This window comes from Muscardinus avellanarius (genome assembly GCF_963383645.1).
Source record: "Muscardinus avellanarius genome assembly, chromosome: 16".
NCBI classification, from domain to species: domain Eukaryota; kingdom Metazoa; phylum Chordata; class Mammalia; order Rodentia; family Gliridae; genus Muscardinus; species Muscardinus avellanarius.
In genome coordinates this window covers 34,944,010-34,965,593 of record NC_137802.1, presented here as the reverse complement: position 1 = coordinate 34,965,593, position 21,584 = coordinate 34,944,010, and the positions used below count along the sequence as shown (strand labels likewise).

General features: G+C 52.7%; 1 protein-coding gene across 6 annotated transcripts in view; it reads right to left on the bottom strand.

The window, feature by feature from the left end:
• BCAS3 (BCAS3 microtubule associated cell migration factor) overlaps positions 1–21,584 on the bottom strand; it is a gene marked incomplete at both ends in the record, with an annotated part of 624,117 nt that overhangs the window by 6,574 nt on the left and 595,959 nt on the right. For 3 of the 6 annotated variants that reach the window (XM_080712926.1, XM_080712927.1, XM_080712929.1), the window contains 2 exons: positions 5,127–5,192; positions 18,685–18,852. In XM_080712926.1, coding sequence (XP_080569052.1) covers positions 5,127–5,192; positions 18,685–18,852 — 234 coding nt within the window. The remainder of the gene's footprint in view (positions 1–5,126; positions 5,193–18,684; positions 18,853–21,584) is intronic. The other 3 variants (XM_080712928.1, XM_080712931.1, XM_080712930.1) reach the window with 1 other exon arrangement.

The window sequence follows — 21,584 nt, the reverse complement described above, 5'->3', positions numbered from 1 at the left end:
ACAGGGATCGCCCTTCTCCTACAGCAGGGATTCTGTTCCCTGGCCAGGCATGCTGGAGGAAGGAAGGGGGCAGGTTCTGGAAGCAGGAATCTGGCTGGGCTGCAGGAGGCAGGGCGTAGATGACAAGCAGGACTGGCTCTGGCCCCCTCTTATCTCTGGGGCTTAACACCTATGTCCAGCCCAGACCCCTGGCGACTGACCACAGACTCCTGCTGTCTCACCACACAGGCGGCAGATGTGCCTGCCTCCCTCCCCGCTGGGGTCTCTTCCACCCAGTGGCTGAGGAGGCGGAGGCAGGCAGGCAGGCAGAAGGCCTCGCTGTGCCTTAGCCTCGGACCCGAGAAACTGGGAAGAGGGCACGTCACCTTCCTCCCGGGCCAGAGGAAAGGTTTTCAAGCCTCTGGGGACCCTGCTCAAGACAACAGGCCAGTTTAGTGTTACCATGTCATGGAACTTGGGGCTAAGCTAGATCTCTGCATCCCTGCTTGGCCCAACAGGGACAGGGGCACGATGGCAGGAAAGGTGGGTGTTAGACTATTGGGGAAGGAAGAATAAAAGTAGGAAAGAAGCCAGGTGTGGTGGTATATACCTGTCATCTCAGTACTTGAGACGCGGAGACAGGAGGATTGCAGGTTTGAGGCCAGCCTCAGCAATTTAGGGAGGCCCTCAGCAACTTAGTGAGATCTTGCTTTAAAATAAACATAAAAAGAGCCCCCAGGATGTAGTTTGGAGATAGAAGGCCCCTAGGTTCAATCTCCAGTCCAAAAATAAAGTAAGGTAGAGAGGGGAGGGTCGGAGGGAGGCCCAAGGCAGGAGGAGGCCAGGGTGGGGGTCTGTAGGTCCTACCCTATTTACCAGGCCTGTCCCTGAAGGCCTCCACCCTCCATCTAGAGCTGTGTGTGTGTGGCAGGGACATGGCACTGGAGTCCCATGCAGAGCTCCTACAGCCCAGCCCTGGATTCTCCTCCATGACCTTTGAAGCTCTGGCCTGACTGGAGGCCGAGGCTCTGTCCCAGGTCCTCCCTGCCAACACCCACGCTGCCACACCTGGCCCAGGCAGGTTCAGACTTGAACAGAAAGGCTGCTACACCCGACTCCCAGGAAACCCACGGCCTCACAGCCTTCCCACGTGGCCTCAAGAAAGAATGCAGAAGGCTCACCCACCCAGACCACCCTGCTGGTACCCCAGCCCAGGGACCCCCTCAGCGCCCAACCTCTTAGCAGAACTCTACCTCCTGACCAAGGCAAAGAACATCCTGTCACGGTACACTATGCTTAGGGACAGAACAAGCCAAGCAGACCCAGCTGGCGCTCCCTGGTCTAAGGCGCCTGGTGACTAACCGCAGCCGGGCCTTGGTCACCCAGCTGCAGGAACCCCTGGATGGCCAGGAGGAGAGGGGTGGCCGCTCTGCCCCACGCCCGCGGTCACAGACCCCGCAAATCACGCCTCATCTGCTTTGGCGGGACGCGTGTTTTCTACTGACGACCCTGCTGGGCGTGAGGGCTCCATCGAGGGCTGTGCGGTGGGTAGGCTCTGAGAGGCAGAGCCCGTGCGAGGCCTCGAGGGCCTGGTGCCCTGGGCCGGATGAGAGCCCTGGAGGAGCTCCAGCGTCTCAGCACGATGCTGGGGACAGAGCCTCAGCAAATGCCACTGAAGGTGACTCAGCTTGAGACACCGCAGACCCGGCTTCGCGGTGCCCTGTACGTGAGAGCACCGGGATCGGGAGGAGTCTTGGTATCGACACGGGTGCCCACTCCAGCCGGTTCCAAGGAGGGGACAGCTCTGGGAAGTGACCCCGGGGACCAGGGGCCCGGCAGCTGGACCTGCCCGCCTCCTGTGGTCTCCTAGTCAGGGGACTCCAGAGCATGCACAGGGCCCGTGGCTGCAGGAGAGACGCCGCGCTGAATGCTGCTGACCAGAGCTGCATCTGGTTCTCATTCAGATGTCCAAATGTAATTAAATTCTCCAGGACACAGCGGAAGTTTGGTAAGATGTGGCTGTCCCCCTTTTCCAACAAGATTAAGAAATCACAGTCCCCCATCCCGCTGGCCCGCTCACTCTCTCCCCGGCCCCTGGTCTGCTGTGCCTCCCTACCTGTGTTCTAGAGCGTCCAGACCAGCCATCCAGGCCGCACCCGCCCCACTGCGCCCCTTTCCCATCTGAGCGGATTAGCAGCTGCCCCAAGCTGGGTGGGCGGCCCAGTCGCTCAGGGGGTGGGTGGGTGGGGAGAGGTTAGTGCCCTATTCGTCTTGAAAGGGTCTCCCCAGCCCTGAGGGGACAGTGTGGTACAGGCTCGCCTCAGTGACACCTGTCTCTCTTCAGAGCTGAGAAAATGGGTGTCTTAATAGCCCCCCCCCTTTTTTTTCCCTTGTGGTACTAGATATTGAATCCAGAGGCATTCATCTTCTGGGCTATCCCCCAGCCCTTTTTCTCTTTAGTCCATCCTTCCTTCCTTCCTTTTTTTTTTTTTGGGTCATACTGAGGATAGAACCCAGGGGCATTCTACCTCTGAGCTACACCCCCAGCCCTATTTTATTCTTTTATTTTTGAAACTGGCTCTCACTATGTTGCGGAGGGCCTTGAAACCTGCCATCCTTCCAGGTCCATTTGACCTCTGAGCTACACCCCCTGCCCTATTTTTTATTCTTTATTTTATTTATTTATTTTGGTGGTTCTGGGGGTAGAACCCAGAGGCTCTCTCTCTACCTTCGGGCTATCCTCCCAGACCTATTTTATACTTTATTTGGAAACAGGGTCTCACTAAGTTGCTGAGAGCCTCACTAAGTATCTGAGGCTGGCTTCGAACCCGTGCGATCCTCCTGTCTCAGCCTCCCAAGCGCGGGGATTACAAGCGTGCGCCACCACGCCCTGTGCTTCTCTTTGGTTTTGAAACAGGGTTTTGCTAAGTCACTGAGGGTCTTGCTCAGCTGCGGAGCCTGGCCTTGAACCGGCCCAGCTGGGACTCCCTTCACAGCTGCTCACAGTAGGCCGTGCTGAGAGTGAGGATTATGGAGGTCTGGGGACAAGGGGTTCCCTGTCCCTGTCTGGTAGTAGGACCTCGGGCTGGGTGAGGTCATCCCCAATCCTCTCATCTCTTACTCTGAGGCCTCAGGACTGTGGCATGGAGGTTCCCCGGCCTTGTCTCCTCCCCTGTACAGGAAGGAGCATTCTGTCTTCAGATACTGGCAGGAGCGGTGCCCTCTGGAGGACGCCCTCGGACTCCTTGTCTCTGGGGAGGGCATGCCATTTCTGCCCTGCAAGGGCTCTGAACAGGAGACAGCAGGGCCAAGGTTCAGTCCTCTGAGAGGGAGGGTGCTGTGCTCCCTAGGAAGATGGGGAGGACACTCACTAGCGGCTCGGGGCCTGTCCTCCTCGGCCTCCTGCAGAATGTTCTGGAGATGGGCTGTGCCCCAGCTTCCCTTCCCACCTGAGCACCTTCAATTTATGGCTTTTCTTTACTTCGGGGTTTCTTTCTTTCATGGCTATGAGTCCCGTTTTATTTCTCCTATGCCCATTTTCCTAATCATTGTGGTATAGGCTTTGAGGAAATTTCTTAATAAGTAGAGATTTATTTTTTCTTTTGAAACAACCTGACCCATGCGTAAATAACTTATAATGGGTGTGAATGCTACCCAGGGACAAATGCAGGCTGGGAGGGGTGGGGGTAGGGCAGAATATTCTACATGAAACAGCTCCCATGTTAGAATCTCATTCACCGCTTGCAAACATCCCAGCCAGAGGACTAGAACCACATACAGACACACATGAGGTCTGTGTGCCAAAGAACGCTGGCCCAGGCACATGCGCGCACACAGGTGGCACGAACCCACCAACCCCAACGTCTGACCTGGCTCTGAGCAAGAACAGATTGCTGTAGTGTGTGTGTATGTGTGTACACGCACGCACGCGCATGTGTGTATTACTGGGATTCGAACCCAGAGGCATTCTACCTCTAAGCCACATCCCTAGCCCTATTTTATTTTTTATTTGGAAACAGAGTCTTGCTGATTTGCTGAGGCTGGCCACAAACCTACGACCCTCCTGTCTCAACTTCCCAAGAACTGGGATTACAAGTGTGTCCCACCATGCCCGGCTAATCTGCTGCACGTGTTTCCAAATGGAGACTTGAGTTGAGTAACAGATTTAAATTCTTGGTGGCATTCGGTGTCTGGTAGCCTTGAATAAGGTGCTAAGGACACGAACCCGCTTCTTAGTCCAGCTGTCCCAGGCCAAGCTCAGCAAAGGAATGGTAACAGCAGGGCCAGGTGTCTGTCTCCATCAGGGTCCCAACCTGTGCTGGCAGCACACACGCCCTGGCGGGCAGAGGACCCCAATCTCCGGCCGCCGGTGCCCGCTGCGGCCAGGTGCTCACAGACTGGCCCTGGTGCCGGGGCTGTATTCATTATTCAATTCAGCTAGCTGAGATGGGCTTTCCATTTGCTCCTCCAGGAGGAATAACAAATCTAGAAATGCAATTCCACTTTGGTGTATTAAGATATCGATTTGCCTGTCGAGGAGAAGTGCATTTGTACCATCAGCCTGCCCGTGGGTAGGAAGGGGTTAACCAAATGTTTATCACAAGGCTGGCTTCAGAGTTGAAAGTAATGTGATCAGTAATGAATTTTGTGTTACATTAGGTTGTATAAATGGACAGACAAGCGCAGACAACAAGTGGCCAGGAGTCGGGGCTAATCTAATGATGTAAAAATAGAGACAGCACCAATTATACTAGGGGCCAGCTCCAGGCTCCTGCAGGGACTGCAAATGAATAGGTACAAATCAAATTACTCACTAATAGACGCACTACAAGAGGGGCAGTCAATGGTAAATGCATTAGAGCCTAGTGACCTCTCTGCTCTGCACAGCAGAGTCCGAAAATTTGACTTCCATCTTCGGAGGGGGTGGGGAGCGGCGTTCTCAAAGAAACTCTTGTTGGGCTAAGGACGGCAACTGTTCCCCACCCCAGACCCGGCCCTCGCAGAAGGGACTGCCTGTGTGGGCGACCTCTTGCCCTTGCTCCAGTGCCTCCAGGAGCCGGATCGCCAGGGGACAGGACGGCACCCACCCAAGGGACAAAGGAGCAGGGGACGGAGCCTTCGGTGTAGGCGGACAGGAGGTTACATACCAAAACACTTCCCAGCCATGAGTCTCTCGGGGGTGATGTTTGTTACTGCTACGTCAAGGGCTGTGTCTGCATTGAAAATAAAATATTTCTTTAAAGAGGATCACACCATGGACCTTGAAGAGCTCACCAAGCGCTGAGATCAAATTGAGCAGATCTCACAATCGGCCTTGACTGCTGGCGCCACGTAGGAGTGTTCGTGGTCTGCCTTTTACAGACTCCTCACTGGCCTTCACTGCTGTCGCTGCCCCTGGCCCCATCCTCCCCGGTCCAGCCCACAGAGCTCCTAACTTCCTGCCTGCCCCATGGCGCTGGGGTAGGGAACGGCAGGGAAGCCTGTAAGTTACTAGGGTGGCCTCTCCTTTCCTTCCTCCTCCTGGGTTCTGTGAATTTAGAAACCAGGGCGGCACACACCTGTCATCCCACCACTTGGGAGGCCGAGAAAGGAGGATTGCAGACTTGAGGCCAGTCTCATCAATTTAGCAAGACCTTATTTCAAAAATTAAAAAAAAAAATCTGGGGGGTGTAGCTTAGAGAAAGAATGCCCCTGGGCTCAATTCCCAATACAAGAAGAAGAAGAAGAAGAAGAAGAAGAAGAAGAAGAAGAAGAAGAAGAAGAAGAAGAAGGAGGAGGAGGAGGAGGAGGAGGAGGAGGAGGAGGAGGAGGAGGAGAAGGGGGAGGAGAAGGAGGAGGAGGAGAAGGAGGAGAAGAAGGAGAAGAAGAAGAGAAGAGAAAAGAAAAGAAAATGAAAAGAAGAAAGGAACATGGCTGGGCTGCTCACGCAAGGATGGGGAGACGAGCTCAAATGCATTAACTGTGCTCAAGTTCAGCTCTCAGCGGCTTGGGGATGTAAAGTAGGAAAGCAAAGATGCTCCCAGCATTCCAAGGGCCAGCCTGTGCTGGGGGAGGAGGCCCCGGGAGGCTCATGCTCACCCAACCACTGTAAGGCCAGCCCCAAACAGAGGAAACGGCAGGCTGGTCCTGGCCAGCTGGTGCTGGGACGATGGGATGGTGCCCGGGAATGAGCGCGGGGCGCAGGATGGAAGAAGTCATCCCAACGGGTGGAGGGTGGGGTGGTGATTCTCCCAAACTGCATCAGGCGCAGAGCGGTGGGCCGGCAGGCATGGAGCTCTAAACATAGTGTACGCCACGGAGGGCGGAGGGCGGAGAGGGGATTCTGCCAGGGACCTTAAGAAGGTCTCGGGCAGCGGCATCTGGGGACGAGGCTGGGATAGAAAGAGGAACGGGTGGGAAGAAAGCTCCGAAATCCAGAGCTTGGCCGCAGCCTCTGGTGTGGGCCCTCCAAAGCGTCTCTAAGGGCCACGCCTTCTTGCTTCGAGGTCCTCCAGGGTCCAGGACCATCCCCAACCTTTCTGTGCCGGGTGTGTCTTCCTCTCCTCCCCACCACTGCTCCTGGGACTGGTCTGCATGCCCACTGCCCTCTGGGAAGGTGAGGGCACAGGGGGAGGTGGGCGTTTAGCCACCCATGGCCGCCCCGCTCTGAGAAATCTCACTTCTCACCCAAGGGCCAGTGATTAAAGGTGAATGCTCCGTCGTGGAGAAGGGACTGAGACAAACCCTCCTTTAGTTAAACATTTGCCTGTGCGCCCACTTCAGAGCGGGCCTCCCCCACCCTCTGCCCAATGGTTGCTCTACTTCCACCTGGAACAGGAGACCCTGGAGGGTCAGCAGGGTGGTCACACCGGCCCTTCCTCCTCGCTGACCGGTGCACCTTGGCTGGAGAGTTGAAACAGGACTCCAGGCAGCCAGGTAATGCAGGGCTTTCTCCACCCTGAGCTCCCTTTATGGGTTTGTGTCTGGCTGGGGCTTCTCGCAGGAGAAGAGGGGATGTGGACAGAGAGAAACAATCTGCCTGGAGCCAGCTCTGAGACCTGGCTTGAAACTACCTAGCGTGTCTTTTAAGCCTAGTAATCAGTCCATTGCTTCGGCTGGCTTCCACTGACCTCTCAGAGGCCACAGAAACCCCATCTAGTCATTCCACAAACACTAACTGAGGCTCAGCCTGGCTGAGTGTTGGGGCCTGGGCAGGGAGAAGGTTGATGGTTAAAGGTAACAGAGGTGAATCAGTCTGGGTCCAAGGAACCAGAACCGGGTCAAGACACACTCATGGCATCACGGTGAGGGACGGGCTGAAGGGATGTAGAAGGAATCGGTCACTTTACGTCACAGGCTCTGCATGCCCATGGCCCAGAGTCCCCTGAGCGGCTGCTGTAGACATTCAGAGCATCACACATTTGGCCACATGGTCTGAGAAAGGCATCACAGACAAGGGGTCTAAGGAGATGACTGGAAGTGTGTGCGGTGGCGCAGGCCTACAATCCTGATACTTGGGAGGCTGAGATAAGATGTTTGCAGTTTTGAGGCCAGCTTCAGAAACTTAACAAGACCCTCAGCAACTCTGCAAGATTGTGTTTCAAAATAAAAAGTAAAATGGATTTGGAGATGTAGCTCAGAAGTAGAATGCACCTTGATTCAATTCCTAGTGCCAAAAAGAGAAAAAAAGCAAAGATGACGGGGCAGAGGGTGCGGGCAGCGGTCACTTCAGGGTGGACACCATGCCAGCAGAGCTGAGGGGGCGCGGCAGGTGCTGGGACTGGGCATCACATGTGTGTTTGGGGGGGATGGGGACACGTGGGGCTTGGGAGAGGCTTGAACTGTCCTGGTGAGGCCCTGGGAGGGACGGTGCTGGCTGTAGGCACCGACAAGGAGAGTGCGTCAGCACGCAGCTGGCCTCCCTGACAGCGGGAGCACCCTGCTTCTACTGGGGCCCCTCTTATTCTGTGTAAGGGATGGTCACCTTCTGACCAGGCGAGACGGGCTGAGTACCCAGAACTGGACACTCTTCCTGGACGCCTTGTTTGTTAATTTATTTTTTGGCAGGATGGAGATGGAACTCAGGGGCATTTGACCTCCCAGCTATACCCCTGCCCCATTTTTTATTCTTTACTTTGAAACAGGGTCTCACTAGGTAGCCGAGGCCGCCCGTGAACCGCGATCCTCCTGTCTCTGCCTCCCAAATGCTGGGCTGACAAGCGTGCGCCACCACGCCCCGCTGGACACCTTGGTTTAATTCCCACCTCCTAGCTGTAACCTCGCGTCAAGGCTCACTCCCGCTCTGCAAGTGGAGAGAGGAACATCTACCTCTGGCAGCATGCATCAGGGGACATTTATATCCAAGGAGAGCCTGAGCTACAGGGGCCCTCGGGCAGCCACTGTTACTGATGCGAGGAGTAAACGAGCTGGTGCTAAGTGCTCAGTGCTTGGTAGCATGGTGGCTGGCTCCTCACAGCACCAGGAGGCACGCCTTAACTGTAAGTTCCAGGGTCACGAGCTGCCCCTATTTCTTTCTTTCTTCTTCTTTTTTTTTTTTTTTTTCCGGTGGTACTGGGGGTTGGAACACAGAGGCTTTCTACCTCCAGGCTATACTCCCAGACCTATTTTATATTTTATTTGGAAACAGGGTCTCACTAAGTTGCTGAGAGCCTCACTAAGTAGCTGAGGCTGGCTTCGAACCCGTGCGATCCTCCTGTCTCGGCCTCCCAAGCGCGGGGATTACAAGCGTGCACCACCATGCCTGGCTAGCTGCCCCTATTTCTTGATGACAACTTCCAGATCTCCCCAAAGAGGAAAAACAAACATCTTTTCCAGCGGCGGCAGCTGGGTGTTGGGGACCGAGAAGACTCTTGGATGTGGCCTTTCCTACCAGGGGAAAAGCGCCAGGAACAGGCCACCTGGCGCTGAACTGAGACACAAGCAGCGAGCCGCAGGGCCACCCACTGCAGCCGCCACCGTCCGTCCATGGTGGATGGTGACAGTGTCTGTGGAGAAACCTGGCTTTGAGGGGAGAGGGGCCACATTAGGAGCAGCAGGTAACTGAGGAAATTAGCCAAAGAAGCCCAGAGTCTGGCAAGAGAGCCAGGCCAAGCCAGAAGCCATGCCTGAGAAACGGCAAGTCTGGCTAGATGGCGCATCCTCTCCCATGGTGAGCGGAGGGAACGGGACGGAGGCCGACTTGGCTGGGTCTCACGGGCAGACACGTGGGCCTCGTGGAAAGGACAGATATTCTTACTCTCAGGAGGCCAGAAGACTGTAACCTTTCCCAGGGTGTTCAGGGTCAACTCAGAGATGCTTTAGGAAGACAAGGACAGAAGATCCCAAGCGGACAGCAGACAGCTCAGTGGCTGTGCACAGCGGGAGCTACAGCCGATGGCTGTGAGCGCCCTGCTCCTGTGACAGCAGCACTTTCAGCCTAAGTCCCCCAGGTTTGCTTAGGATAGGAGCAGGGTGGCTACCCAGGGAAGGGCCCGCTCTTCACTTAGAAAATCCCTGGAGCCAGGCGTGGTGGCGCACGCTTGTAATCCCAGCATTCGGGAGGCTGAGACCCGAGGATCGCGGTTCACGGACAGCCTCAGCTACTTAGTGAGGCCCTCCGCAACTCAGTGAGACCCTGTTTTAAAATAAAGAATAAAAAATAGGGCAGGAGGTGCAGTTCAGAGGAAAAATGCCTCTGGGTTCCATCCCCAGACCCACAAAAAAAAAAAAAAAAAAAAAAAAGAAAGAAAAAAAATCCCTGGAAAGAGACGGAAGGGGGCCCGATGACACAAACTGCCGGCTCCTCCCACCACAGCCTGGGAAGGACACAGTCCCCAAGGTGCAGCGGATGGGCAGAGCTCCCTTGCCTGTTGTGCATTTTCATCCATGGGATGGGAAGAATTCTAACAACTGCCCCGCCTTCCAAAATGTCTGCAAAGTCCTATGTGGTCATCTGGCTTTTACAGTGAACACTGATGATTCAATTATCTGCTTTGAATATGGGGTTGACCAGTGGGTAGTGACATCTGAAAGATCACAGAATTAGGTCACTGCCCTGGTGCCTGCAGTCGTTGTTACCCGATTCTGTGGCACCTTGTGATGGGAGGAAACCAACATAACCCCTGCTAGAAATGCACAAAAGTGTTCCCAGACCAAAGCAGTGGGACATGCTGTAGTTCCAAGGCCCGCTAGTTGCTAATCCTAGAGGTAGGCCAGGGCCCGATACACTGAGTTAACTGGTTTAGGGCACACATATGACCAACTTGTCACAAAGGCTCCAACTTACTGAGATTTTAATTTCTACAGTCCTGGAAGGGAGATGTACAGACACACACAATGACACATGTGTGCATGCATGTGCGCGCGCACACACACAGACACAGACACACACACACACACACACACACACACACACACAGGTCTTTTAGGTCACTTCACAGATCATAGAGTCAACAGATATTTGTTAATCGACTTACTGAAACTTCCTCACAACTATTTAAAACTGTGTAAAATGTCCAAAATGTGTTTTTCATGTTAAGAAGGGAAAAGACAGTCTTTTCTATAAATAAAAGTAGTTTCTGACAGAAGTCTTTGGAAGAGCTTTAGTGGGAAATAATCTTAAAGGCTTTCCTGCTGAGTAATTAACACGCAGACAGGAAGACCCAGAGGATTTAGCAGAGTAAGCCGGAGCACTGGTTTTCAACCTGCAGATCACAATTCACTGGAGTATTAGCAAATCAGTTTAGTGGGTCGTGACCACGTTTCTCTCCTCTGAACCCAGGGCCTCGCGCATAGTAGGTGAGCACTCTACCACGAGCAGCCTCCCCATTTAAAAAAAAAAAAAGATGTCAACCAGAAAACAGTAGAATGCATTGCCTGTGATATTGTTTTGTGAAGGTCTGGAAATTTAGGGGGACTGAGTCAGGCAGTTAGGACAGAAGGTAAGAGGCAAATACTGAAGCCACAGTGTGGCCCTCTAGCACAGAGGCTGTCGAGGAGGAGGTAGGCAGGAAAAGAGCCCGGTCCCTGCCTTTAATGCTCTAAAGGGCTGCAAGGGCCGGGCGTGGTGGCGCACGCTTGTAGTCCCGGCGCTTGGGAGGCAGAGAAAGGAGGATCGCTTCAGGTTCGAAGCCAGCCACGCTGGCTTAAGAGACCCTGTTTCCACATAAAAAAGTATAAAAAAAAAATAGGCCTGGGAGTGTAGTCTGTGGGAGTGTAGCCAGAGGTAGAAGGGCTTCCAAGAACCCCAGTACCAAAAAAAAAAAAGAAAGCGCTGCAAGGGACAAGGGTCAGTGAGCCCCGGACCACAGGAAGCAGCAGCCACTGGAAGGGACAGCGGATCCTGACCTCGAGGGCTGACCTCAAGAGTTCCTAGAGTTCACAGCAGCTAAAGGAAGCTACCTGCAATAGGGATGTGCTCAGAGTACTCAGGGGGTCAGGACCTGTGTGCCAGGACTGGCCTTTAGATATGAGATGTGGGAGAAGAAAAAGAAAAAAAAATAGCAGCGTGTGGTGGTGTACACTTGTAATCCCAGTACTTGGGAGGCTGAGTCAGGAGGATCACAGGCTCGTGGCCTGCCTCAGCAACTTAATGAGAGCCTGTTTCAAAATAAAGAATAAGTGGAGCGTGGTGGCGCACGCTTGTAATCCCAGCATTCAGGGGGCTGAGACAGGAGGATCACGGTTCTCGGCCAGCCTCAGCTACTACTTAGTGAGGCCCTTTGCAACTCAGTGAGACTCTGTTTTAAAATAAAGAATAAAAATAGGGCTGGGGGTGTCACTTGGAGGTAGAATGCCCCTAGGTTCCATCCCTAGTACCACAAATAAAATAAAGAATTAAAAAATAGGGCTGGGGGTATAGGTTAGAGGTAGAATGCCCTTGAGTTCCATCCCTAGCACTACAAAATAAAAATTAAAAAAAAGATAAGGTTTAATCAGTGATTGAAAGAGTTAAAGTTTAAAGAGAAAATACACTTACTGTGTACACAGGTGTTTATTACCCTCCCCACCATTCTGGGGGTATTAAGTTATATCTTTACCTAGACACAAAGTAATTGCAATAAGACAATGTTTTGCTTATTTTTTTAAAAAATTCTATTTTTCTAGAAAAGGCAATATTGAAAGGAATGTCCACTAAGCAGGAGTCAGTCGAGTTATTTGGAGGGAAGGATGGGGCTCGGGGCGAGCGCATTCCAGGCAAAGGGGAGATCTGCGGGAGGCTTCTGGGCAGAGCGCTCAGGGCCCGGGCAGCCAGCGGGTCAGAGCGGCTTTCTGAGCACGACACCGGCCAGCTTGGGAGGAGAGGGATGGGGGAGAGGAGCTCCATTTTTGAAAGTATGGATTCATCTGCAGGCACCTGGATAGGTGGTGCTAGAGCTCAGGAGAGGAGCCAGCTTGGGAATTATTTGGAAATGGTCAGTTTATGGATAGCAACCGAAGGCACGGAAGCAAGGAGAAGAGGCCAAGGCAGGGCCTTATTCAGGATGACACACAAGGGAGCCGGCAAAGGCACAAAGAAGTAGTGGCCAGCGGCGGAAGAGATGCCAGGAGCGGTGGTGGCCGGCGCCAGGGGGCGGGGCTTCAGGGGCGGCCAGTGGGGCCAGCGCTGAGGTCACCAATGTCCAGCGACAACTCTGGCAAGAAGAGCTGTGTCTCAGCAGGCTGGGGCAGGGGCTGCTCCTCCTCTGCCACAGGAGGGCAGGGGGATGGTCAACGCTGGGACATTAAGGATCTGGGTGGCAGAAAATTGTGAGATTTCTTGAATGGTGGCCACCAGGTCTTCCTGAGAGTGAGAGTGGAGATGGTGGTGTAAAAGGTTAGAGGAGAACCTCCATGTCTGAAATAGCATCTATGCAGAAGGAAGGGACTGATTTCAAGGGACTGAGCACAGGGACCATAGTGAATAAAGAATAGCAGGAAAAAATGTATCAAAAACCAAATGCACACTCTTGGTGGGCCAGAGACCAGGGAATCTCTCCAAATGGAAATGGGCGGGCAGGGCAGGGCCGATAGGCTGGCGTGGGGCGGGGACTCCACGCAGCCCACGGTCTGCTACCCGCAGGACCCGCTCCAAGCCCCCAGCCGCAGACGGTACCGAGACAGGTGTCCACATATTTGTAGAGGCACCGACCTGCAGAGTTTACAATTTCTCCCCAGCCACCCAGGTATAAGAGTCTCAGATCTGGACTGACCTCAAATTGGAGTTTTGCTGAGCTGGACAGCAGCGGAAGGGGGACAGAAGCGAGGAGAGTGAGATATTAGTGAGAAAGCTTAAAGCTGGACCGCAAATCACAGGTGTGGGCTGATCTGGCTCATCGCTCAGCAGCCATTATGGAGGACTGAAGGGTTCAGCCATGCTCTGAAGCAGGCCAAACTTAAATATGTATGGGGAGCTGTAGGCTGCAGGTGCAACTCAGTACAGCTCATCAAGTGTGGGGCTCTGGGTTCTATTCTCGGCACTGAACAACAACAAAGTCAAAATGTAGGTACTGATAGAGCAGACCGGAGGGGCCGAGGCTGTGCACTTTCCTGCCTTCCTTCTTGCTGGGCCAGGGATTGAGCTTAGGGCCTTGTCCACGCTAGGCAAGCTCTCTAACACCAAGTTACTCCCCAGCCAACTTTTCATTTTGAATCAGATCTTGGGTAATGATGGTGCTGCCGATCTGTAGATGTGTGTGTGTGTGTGTGCGCGTGTACGCGTGTGCGCATGTGTGTGTGTTATTGGGGATGGAACCCAGGGGCATTTCACCTCTGAGATACACCCCCAGCCCTATTTTATTCTTTATTTTGAAACAGGGTTTTGCTAAGTCGTGGAGGGCCTCACTAACTTGCTGAGGCTGGTCACACACCTGTAATCCTACTGTCTCAGCCTCCCACGTACTGGGAATACAAGTATGCGCCACCATACCTGGCTTTGTAAAGCATTAGAAAACAAAACACAACAGAGCCGGGCATGGTGGCGCACGCTTGTTTTATTTATTTATTTATTTATTTATTTATTTATTTAGTGGTACTGGGGGTGGGACCCAGAGGCTTTCTACCTCCGGGCTATACTCCCAGACCTTTTTCCTTCCTTTCTTTCTTTCTTTCTTTCTTTCTTTCTTTCTTTCTTTCTTTCTTTCTTTCTTTTTTTCTTTTCTTTTTTTTTTTTGTGAAACAGGGTCTCACTAAGTTGCTGAGAGCCTCACTAAGTAGCTAAGGTTGGCTTCGAACCCATGCGATCCTCCTGTCTCAGCGTCCCAAGCGCGGGGATTACAAGCGTGCGCCACCACGCCCGGCTGGTGCACGCTTATAATTCCAGCATTCAGGAGGCTGAGAATGGAGGATTGCAGTTTGCAGACAGCCTCAGCTACTTAGTGAGGCCCTCCACAACTTAGTGAGACCCTGTTTCAAAATAAAGAATAAAAAATAGGGCAGGGAGAGTGGCTTGGAGGTCAAATGCCCCTAGGTTTTATCCCCAGACCCACAAAAATAAATAAATAAATACCAAACCAAACCAACCAAACAAACAAACAAAACTAAGCCAGGTGTGGTAGCACATGCTTGTAATCCCAGTACTTGGGAGGCTGAGATAGGAGATCGAAAGCTCAAGGCCAGCCTCAGCAACATAATAAAACCGGTTTCAAAATAAAAAATTAAAGCCAGGCGTGGTGGTGCACACTTGTAATCCCCACACTAGGGAGGCGGAGACAGGAGGATTGCACAGGTTTGAGGTCAGCCTCGCGGGCTTAAGAGACCCTGTTTCCAAATAAAAATAATATAAAATAGGTCTGGGAGTGTAGCCTGGAGGTAGAAGGGTTTCCAGGAACCCCAGTACCACCAAAAATTAAATAAATAAATAAATAAATAAATATAAAAATAAAAAATAAAATAGGGCTGGGGATGTAGCTCAGAGGTAGAATGCCCCAGGGTTTTGCTCCAGTACCAAACATATTTTAATTAAAATAAAAATTGTATATATCCATTGTATATAACACAATGCTTTAAAATATGTCTGCACTGTGGAATGGCTAAATTGAGCTAATCAACATGTGTGTTACCTCACGTACTTACCACCCTTTTTAGGTGTAAATACATAAAATCCACTGGCTTAGCCATTTTCAAAAATACATTGTTAGCCGGGCGAGTTGGCACCTGCTTGTAATCCCAGCATTCGGGAGGCTGAGACCAGAGGATCGCGGCTCGTGGACAGGCTCAGCTACTTAGACCCTCTGCAACTCAGTGAGACCCAGTTTCAAAATAAGTCACTTTATTATAAAATAGATCTGGATCTTATTCCTCCTATCTAACCAACATTTTTTGTCCTTTGCCAAGAGCTCCTTACACCTTTCCTTGAACAGCAGGGTTTCAAACAGTGACGCTTCATGGTTGGGAGGACTCCTCTGCCTTACGGTACAGGTGCCGGGGAGCCACTGGAGCTAGATGGCCATTAACCGTAAGTCAGCAGGCTGACACGCAGATAGCTTAAAACGGGCAATCAGAGCAGTTTATCACACTACAGAAATCCACAAATCAGGGCTTTCTTGCCTCCTGCGGGAGAGCTGGTTGTTAAACATTCACCAACGCAACGCGAGCTAAACCTACATGGCGGTGAGCCGTGCTTTGGGTGACGGGTCATAAAAGCCAGTACTGAGCCAGCCAGGCCCTTTACTCCTGCTTTGATAAACGGCACCAGCCCTAGTGGCTCCATCACGGGGGGTGCCTGCTGCAGGGCATCAGGAACTGACTTATCTCTGGTACATCAGGGCACCCGGCACAGGCAAACACTCTGTGTCACCCTATCTGTTTGTCCTAGGAGCCACCAAGAGAAGGGCTGTGGGAAGAAAGAGAGAGACAGAAGTTGCCGTGGGCAAAGGGTGATCGCGGTAAACGCTCACCAGCCAGGTACGGTATTTCCCTGGCTATCTCTGGGCTCCCTTCTGGGCTTCACTACCAGGTGGATACTTCAGCTGGAAACCATGAAAAGCAGTTCTCAAGAATGGAGCCGAAAGGCCGGGCGTGGTGGCGCACGCTTGTAATCCCCGCGCTTGGGAGGCGGAGACAGGAGGATCACGCAAGTTCATAGTCAGCCTCGCTGGCTTGAGAGACCCTGTTTCCAAATAAATAAAAAATATAAAATAGGTCTGGGAGTGTAGCCCGGAGGTAGAAGGGCTTCCAGGAACCCCAGTACCACCACCAAAAAAAAAAAAAAGAATGGAGCTGAAAATGGGTTAACTTCCATAATAACTATTTCATTACCTGGACTTTAAAATGGAGGTAGATTAAAAATAAATAAATGAGCCAGGCGTGGTGGTGCATGCTTATAATCCCAGCACTTGGGAGGCTGAAATAGGAGGATTGCAGGTTCATGGTCAGTCTCAGCAATTTGTGAGGTCCTCTGCAACTTAGTGAGACACTGTTTCAAAATAAGGCTGGGGGTGTAACTCGGAGGTAGAATGCCCCTGGGTTCAATCCCTAGTACTACACAAAATCAATCAATCCATCTATCAATCAATCACACATATCAAAGAAAATAAACTGAATCAATTTTTTTTTAAATTTGGTACTGGAGATTGAACCCAGAGGCATTCTACCTCCAAAGTATACCCCCAGCTAGATTTTATTTCTTATTTGGAAACAGGGTCTCACTAGGTTGCTGAGTGCCTTGCTAAATTGCAGAGGCTAGATTCGAACCTGTGATCCTCCTATCTCAGCCTCCCAAGTACTGGGATTACAAGAGTGTACTACCATGCCTGGTTTAACTGAATCCATTTTAGTGATAGTTCGAGGAAGACAATAAAATCCTTGAATTAAAAAGGGGAGTCTTCTATTTCTGACCTGTGAGTTATGTGGTTTTAAACCCCCTCCTTCCCTCCCTTTCTCTTTTTTCTTTCTTTTTTTTTTCTTCAATCTTTTTAATTTCATGAACCTGCTTAAGGCGGTGAAGATGCTCCTTAATCCCTCAGGATTCAGGAGATGAACTGTTGCCAGTTTTGCCAGGATCCTGTCTGTGCCAGGCAGGAGCTCCACAACCTGGCTGAAAACACCTGCAGATCTGCCTGGTGGACAGAGCGAGGTGTCCACAGGGCTCCAGAGAAGGTGACCCAGCCCTCAGAAAAGGGAAGTTCCTGGGGTGAGTCCTGTTGACCCCAGGCTCTGGTTCCTGGGAGCCACAGCTGGCCACAGGGGCCCTGATAGGCAGGACGCCATACCACTTACAAGGTTCAGAAAGGAGAAGCTTCTGTGCCCTCGGCTGGCTCCTGGGGAGCCTGGGCTCTGAGCCGGGAAGTGATGGAGCTGTTCCTAGATGCAGGCGGGAGGGTGATGGCCCAGGGCGTGCGTGAGACGGGCTGGCACGGTGAGAGAGTGTGCCCGTGCACACGTTGCTCTCTGTGGTGGGCAGTGGTACCCGAGGCCCACGTCGCCCTTCTTTCCAGGGGAGGAGGGGTGGAGAGGGGACCAGTCCTCAGAGGCGGTCTTCTCCTGGGGCCTGATAAGGTGTTTCTCTATCTGTAGCCAAGCTCAGCTCTCCCTCCCTCTCAGCAATCTGTCCTGTTCATGAGCCAGTGATCACATGGCACTAAGCTTGCGCTGAGGAGGCCCTGGGAATCCGTCCTCTTGGGACCAGTTGGATGGGGCTGGGGAAGAGAAGAGGAAAAGCCTATCTGCCGACTCCCCAAAATCTAAAGACCCCAAGGATGTGCAGTGCAGTGACGGGCATCGGGCGCTCTGAGCCCAGCCCCACGTGCTCTGATGCTAACTCTGGTCCTCACCAGGACCCGCTCTGGGGTTTTTAGTTGCTCCTTACAGGGACCCAGGTAGGTATATGGGGCTGAGATGGAACAGTTCCCAGCAAGGAATACACTACTAGTCTTGGGAGGCCTCGGGCAAGACAGCGAGGGAAGGCCTCCATCAGAATCTGTCTGACAGAGTCAAAAGTCCCCGGGGGGCCGGGCGTGGTGGCGAAGGCTTGTCATCCCAGCATTTGGGAGGCTGAGACAGGAGGGTGGCAGTTCGAGGACAGCCTCAGCTACTTAGTGAGGCCCTCTGCAACTCAGTGAGACCCTGTTTCAAAATAAAGAATACAAATAGGGCAGGGGTTCCATCCCCAAACCCACACACACAAAAAAAGTCCCGGAGGTCCTCAGCAAGCAGGGACAAGGCTTGTGGGACTGGCACGAATGTGGGGCTGGGGCAGTCACCGATGGCATGCGTTGGTGTGCACAGGCGTTTGGAGGAAGGAGAGGCAGGCTGTGTTACAGCTGTGTGAAGATGGAAGGATTGTGGTTTCTCCTGAGCACACACATGCTTGCCTGAGCCGGGGTTCACTCTACGTCTAAGGATGTCTTCCAATGGTTCTTTGAAGCAGGAAGCCACCCCAGACCCCAGTCACTGGCCTTTCTCATAGTCTAGAGTTCAGGGGCAAAAAGCAGCTGAAGGAAGAGTCGGCCAGCACCAAGGCAGCCTGCCCACTCCCGCCAGGCCGGCGGCTCCACTGGCACCTGCCGATCCCCGGGCCTCCGAGAAGGGGCGTGCGGCTCCCTGCAGAGTGACCTATGGAGCTACTGCATGCAGGAGGAGGTGGCGCGCTCAGGTTCCCAGCCCAGAGGCTTCTGAAGCGGCAGCGCTCTTGGGCCACCACAGAAACAGCTGGTGGAAACGAAAATGCCTGTCCCCTGCCCAGCAGGCCCTACGCCAACCAGGGCCAGCCGCCATCAAAGTGGGCTATGAGTCTGACCACACCTTTACCTGTTCCCGATCCCACGACGTCCCGGCTCGGGGACTCAGCCATGGCGTCGGCGAGCCGCTCCCGGAGGCCCTCCTCTGTGTGCTCCACCGAGGACATGTGCCTGAGCCCGAAGCCCTCCGGCCAGCTCCCGCACACCTCTAGCAGGGTCACGCTCCGGTCAAAGGTACCTGTGGCACACAAGGGACATCTGTCGTTGAGTCTGTGCCTTCAGAGGGCAGGCTGCTCTTTTTTTTGTTGTTGTTTATTTATTTACTTTTTGATACTGGAATTTGAACCTCGGGTCCTTCTACCTCTGAGCTATACCCTCACCCCTTTTTACATTTTTTACTTTGTAATAGGATCTCACTAAGTTGCTGAGGGTCTTGGTAAGTTACTGAGGCTGGCCCGGAACCTGCAATCCTTCTGTCTTAGCCTACTAAGTACTCAGATTACATACATGTGTCACAGTTCTTTTAGTCTACCCACCATCAACGCCTCTCCCGTGCCTGGGGCCATTTCATCCCTTCTACAGGATGGATGAAGGGCAGGACACAGTGAGACAGGGATCTCCAGCACAGAGGAAAAGAGCTCAGGCCCTTGGATCCAAAATTTCACTTCAAAAAGAGAAGCAGCTGGATGCAGTGGGACACGCCCATAATCCCAGGATTGGGAGGCTGAGCTAGGAGGACTGGAGGTTCGAGGCCAGTCTTAGTAATTTAGCAAAACCTGCAGCAACTCAGTAAGACCCTGTTTCAAAATAAAAAATAAAAAGGGCTAGGAGTGTAGCTCAGAGGTAGAATGTCCCTGGGTTCAATGCCCACTACCAAAATAAATATATAAAACAAAAGAAAATAAAGTAGGGATTATACCTGGCTTAAAAAAAAAAAAAAACTAAGTCGGGCGTGGTGGCACACACTTGTAATCCCCGCGCTTGGGAGGCTGAGACGGGAGGATTGCACGGGTCCGAAGCCAGCCTCAGCTACTTAGTGAGGCTTTCAGCAACTTAGTGAGACCCTGTTTCCAAATAAATATTTTTAAAAAAGGTCTGGGAGTGTAGCCCGGAGGTAGAAAGTGTCTGGGTTCCACCCCCAGTACCACCAAAAAAAAAAAAAAACAAACCCAAACTAAAACTTCTCTAAACCATCATATCTTATAACCTATACCCTCGTTGTACAGTTGAAGCTCAGCGAGGTTATGGTCCCAGAATAAACCGCACACTTATTGCAGACGTGGAGATCTGCTGAGGCCGCAGCCTAGAACTCGCTCTGTCCCACCGCTATAGTCTCCCTGCCGCCCAGGAACACAGGCCTGAGGGAGCGCTTCACCAGTTACTGCAGCCCAGCCCGGTGACAGCATCTTCAGCAAGGGTCCTTCCTTAGTCCAAAGCCTCCCAGGTTCTAAAGAGCACACGGTGTTCTGCTAAATGCCAAGATTCGATTTTACGTGCAAGATCACTTCAAAGTCCAGATTTAAGTTTTTCTACTTTATTCTGCAGCAAGTCTTCTGTGAAAGCTTATTTCACCCACTCTCTCTTGAAAGGAGATTATAGTCATGCTCTGTTGCTTTAAGCACATACCATTTCCCCAGCGACTTAGGTAACCGAATCCACTACATTTATTGGGTTTGGTTTCTGCCAGCACCGGGAAGATGAGGAAAAAAATGCAAACGCCAAAGTTTCCCAAAGTTTAAAGTACGCGAGCGGCGCACTCTTTATCGGGGCTTGCTTCTCCTCTTTGATCAGCCGTCAGAAACTATCTTCCCTCGGTGGGCAGGACTGGGCAGTGTCAGCGCACACCCTCCGCAAATGACAGGTGGTAATAGAGAGGGTGCGAGCCCCGGGCCCGGCAGGCGGCCCCGTCTCTGATAATGGCCACAGCATGGAGGTGATAACCGTTCGTAAACACGCGGCCGCCGGTGCCACCATACATCAGCAAAGTGGGCTAGATAATCCTGAACTCTCCAGGCCAGACAAAAGCCCTTGGGCAGCCTGCTGGGCTTTATATGTGCGGCAAGGGTCACCACTGGCTCCTGAATTTCATCAGGTAACTCTGCCATTGATTTATCTCCTTCCTGATTGTGGGGTGCATTCCTGGTACTGGAGAGCAGGCAGTGTCTACACACGGAGCCCACCTTGCGGTGCGTTGCTTGGGATCCGCTTGTCGGGTAAGACTCCAGAATGGGGAGCTGCCCGGTCCCACGTTTTCTCTCTCTACAAGGTAGGGTCAGGATGTAGGTGTGGGGAGCTGGGCCCTGGGATTTGGGGGTGTGGTGCTGAGTGTCAGCAAGTCCTCCAACGGCTGAGCTGAGCTACTGCCATGCCCGGGGCCCACATTCAACCATCAGCGACAGCTCCCCAAAGACACACGGGCTGAGGACATAAGCTAAGGTTCTGCTTCTATGCCTGCTCCCTGAGTGATGTCAGGCAAGTCTCTCCCTTTTTAACCTGAAGTAGAACCAGTAGTCTTTGCCCTTAGCCTTTCTTGCCAGAAGAGAGGCTGGCAAGAAAACGGGGGCCTCCTCCTCTCTGTATACAACCTCCTTCCAGAGAGGATTCAGAGCCTGGAAACCTGGGGAGCGGGTGGCCGCTCTATCTCACTTCTCAGGAGCTCGGCGCCGGCCTCTAGGAAGGAGCTCCGGGGCCGCGTGTGGTGGCGCACGCCTGTAATCCCAGGGCGTGGGAGGCTGAGACGGAGGACTGCAGGTTCACGGCCGGCCTTAGCAATGGAGTGAGGCCTCCAGCAACTCAGTGAGAGCCTGTTTCAAAATAAAAAATAAAAAAACAGGGCGGGGAGGGTAGCTCAGAGGTAGAATGCCCCTGGGTTCAATCCCCAGTACCCCAAACAAACAATCAAGCACAAACTCCGCCGAGGGGAGCTGGGAGCGGAGCCAAGAGGAATATCAGAAGTTCTAGTAAGTTCTA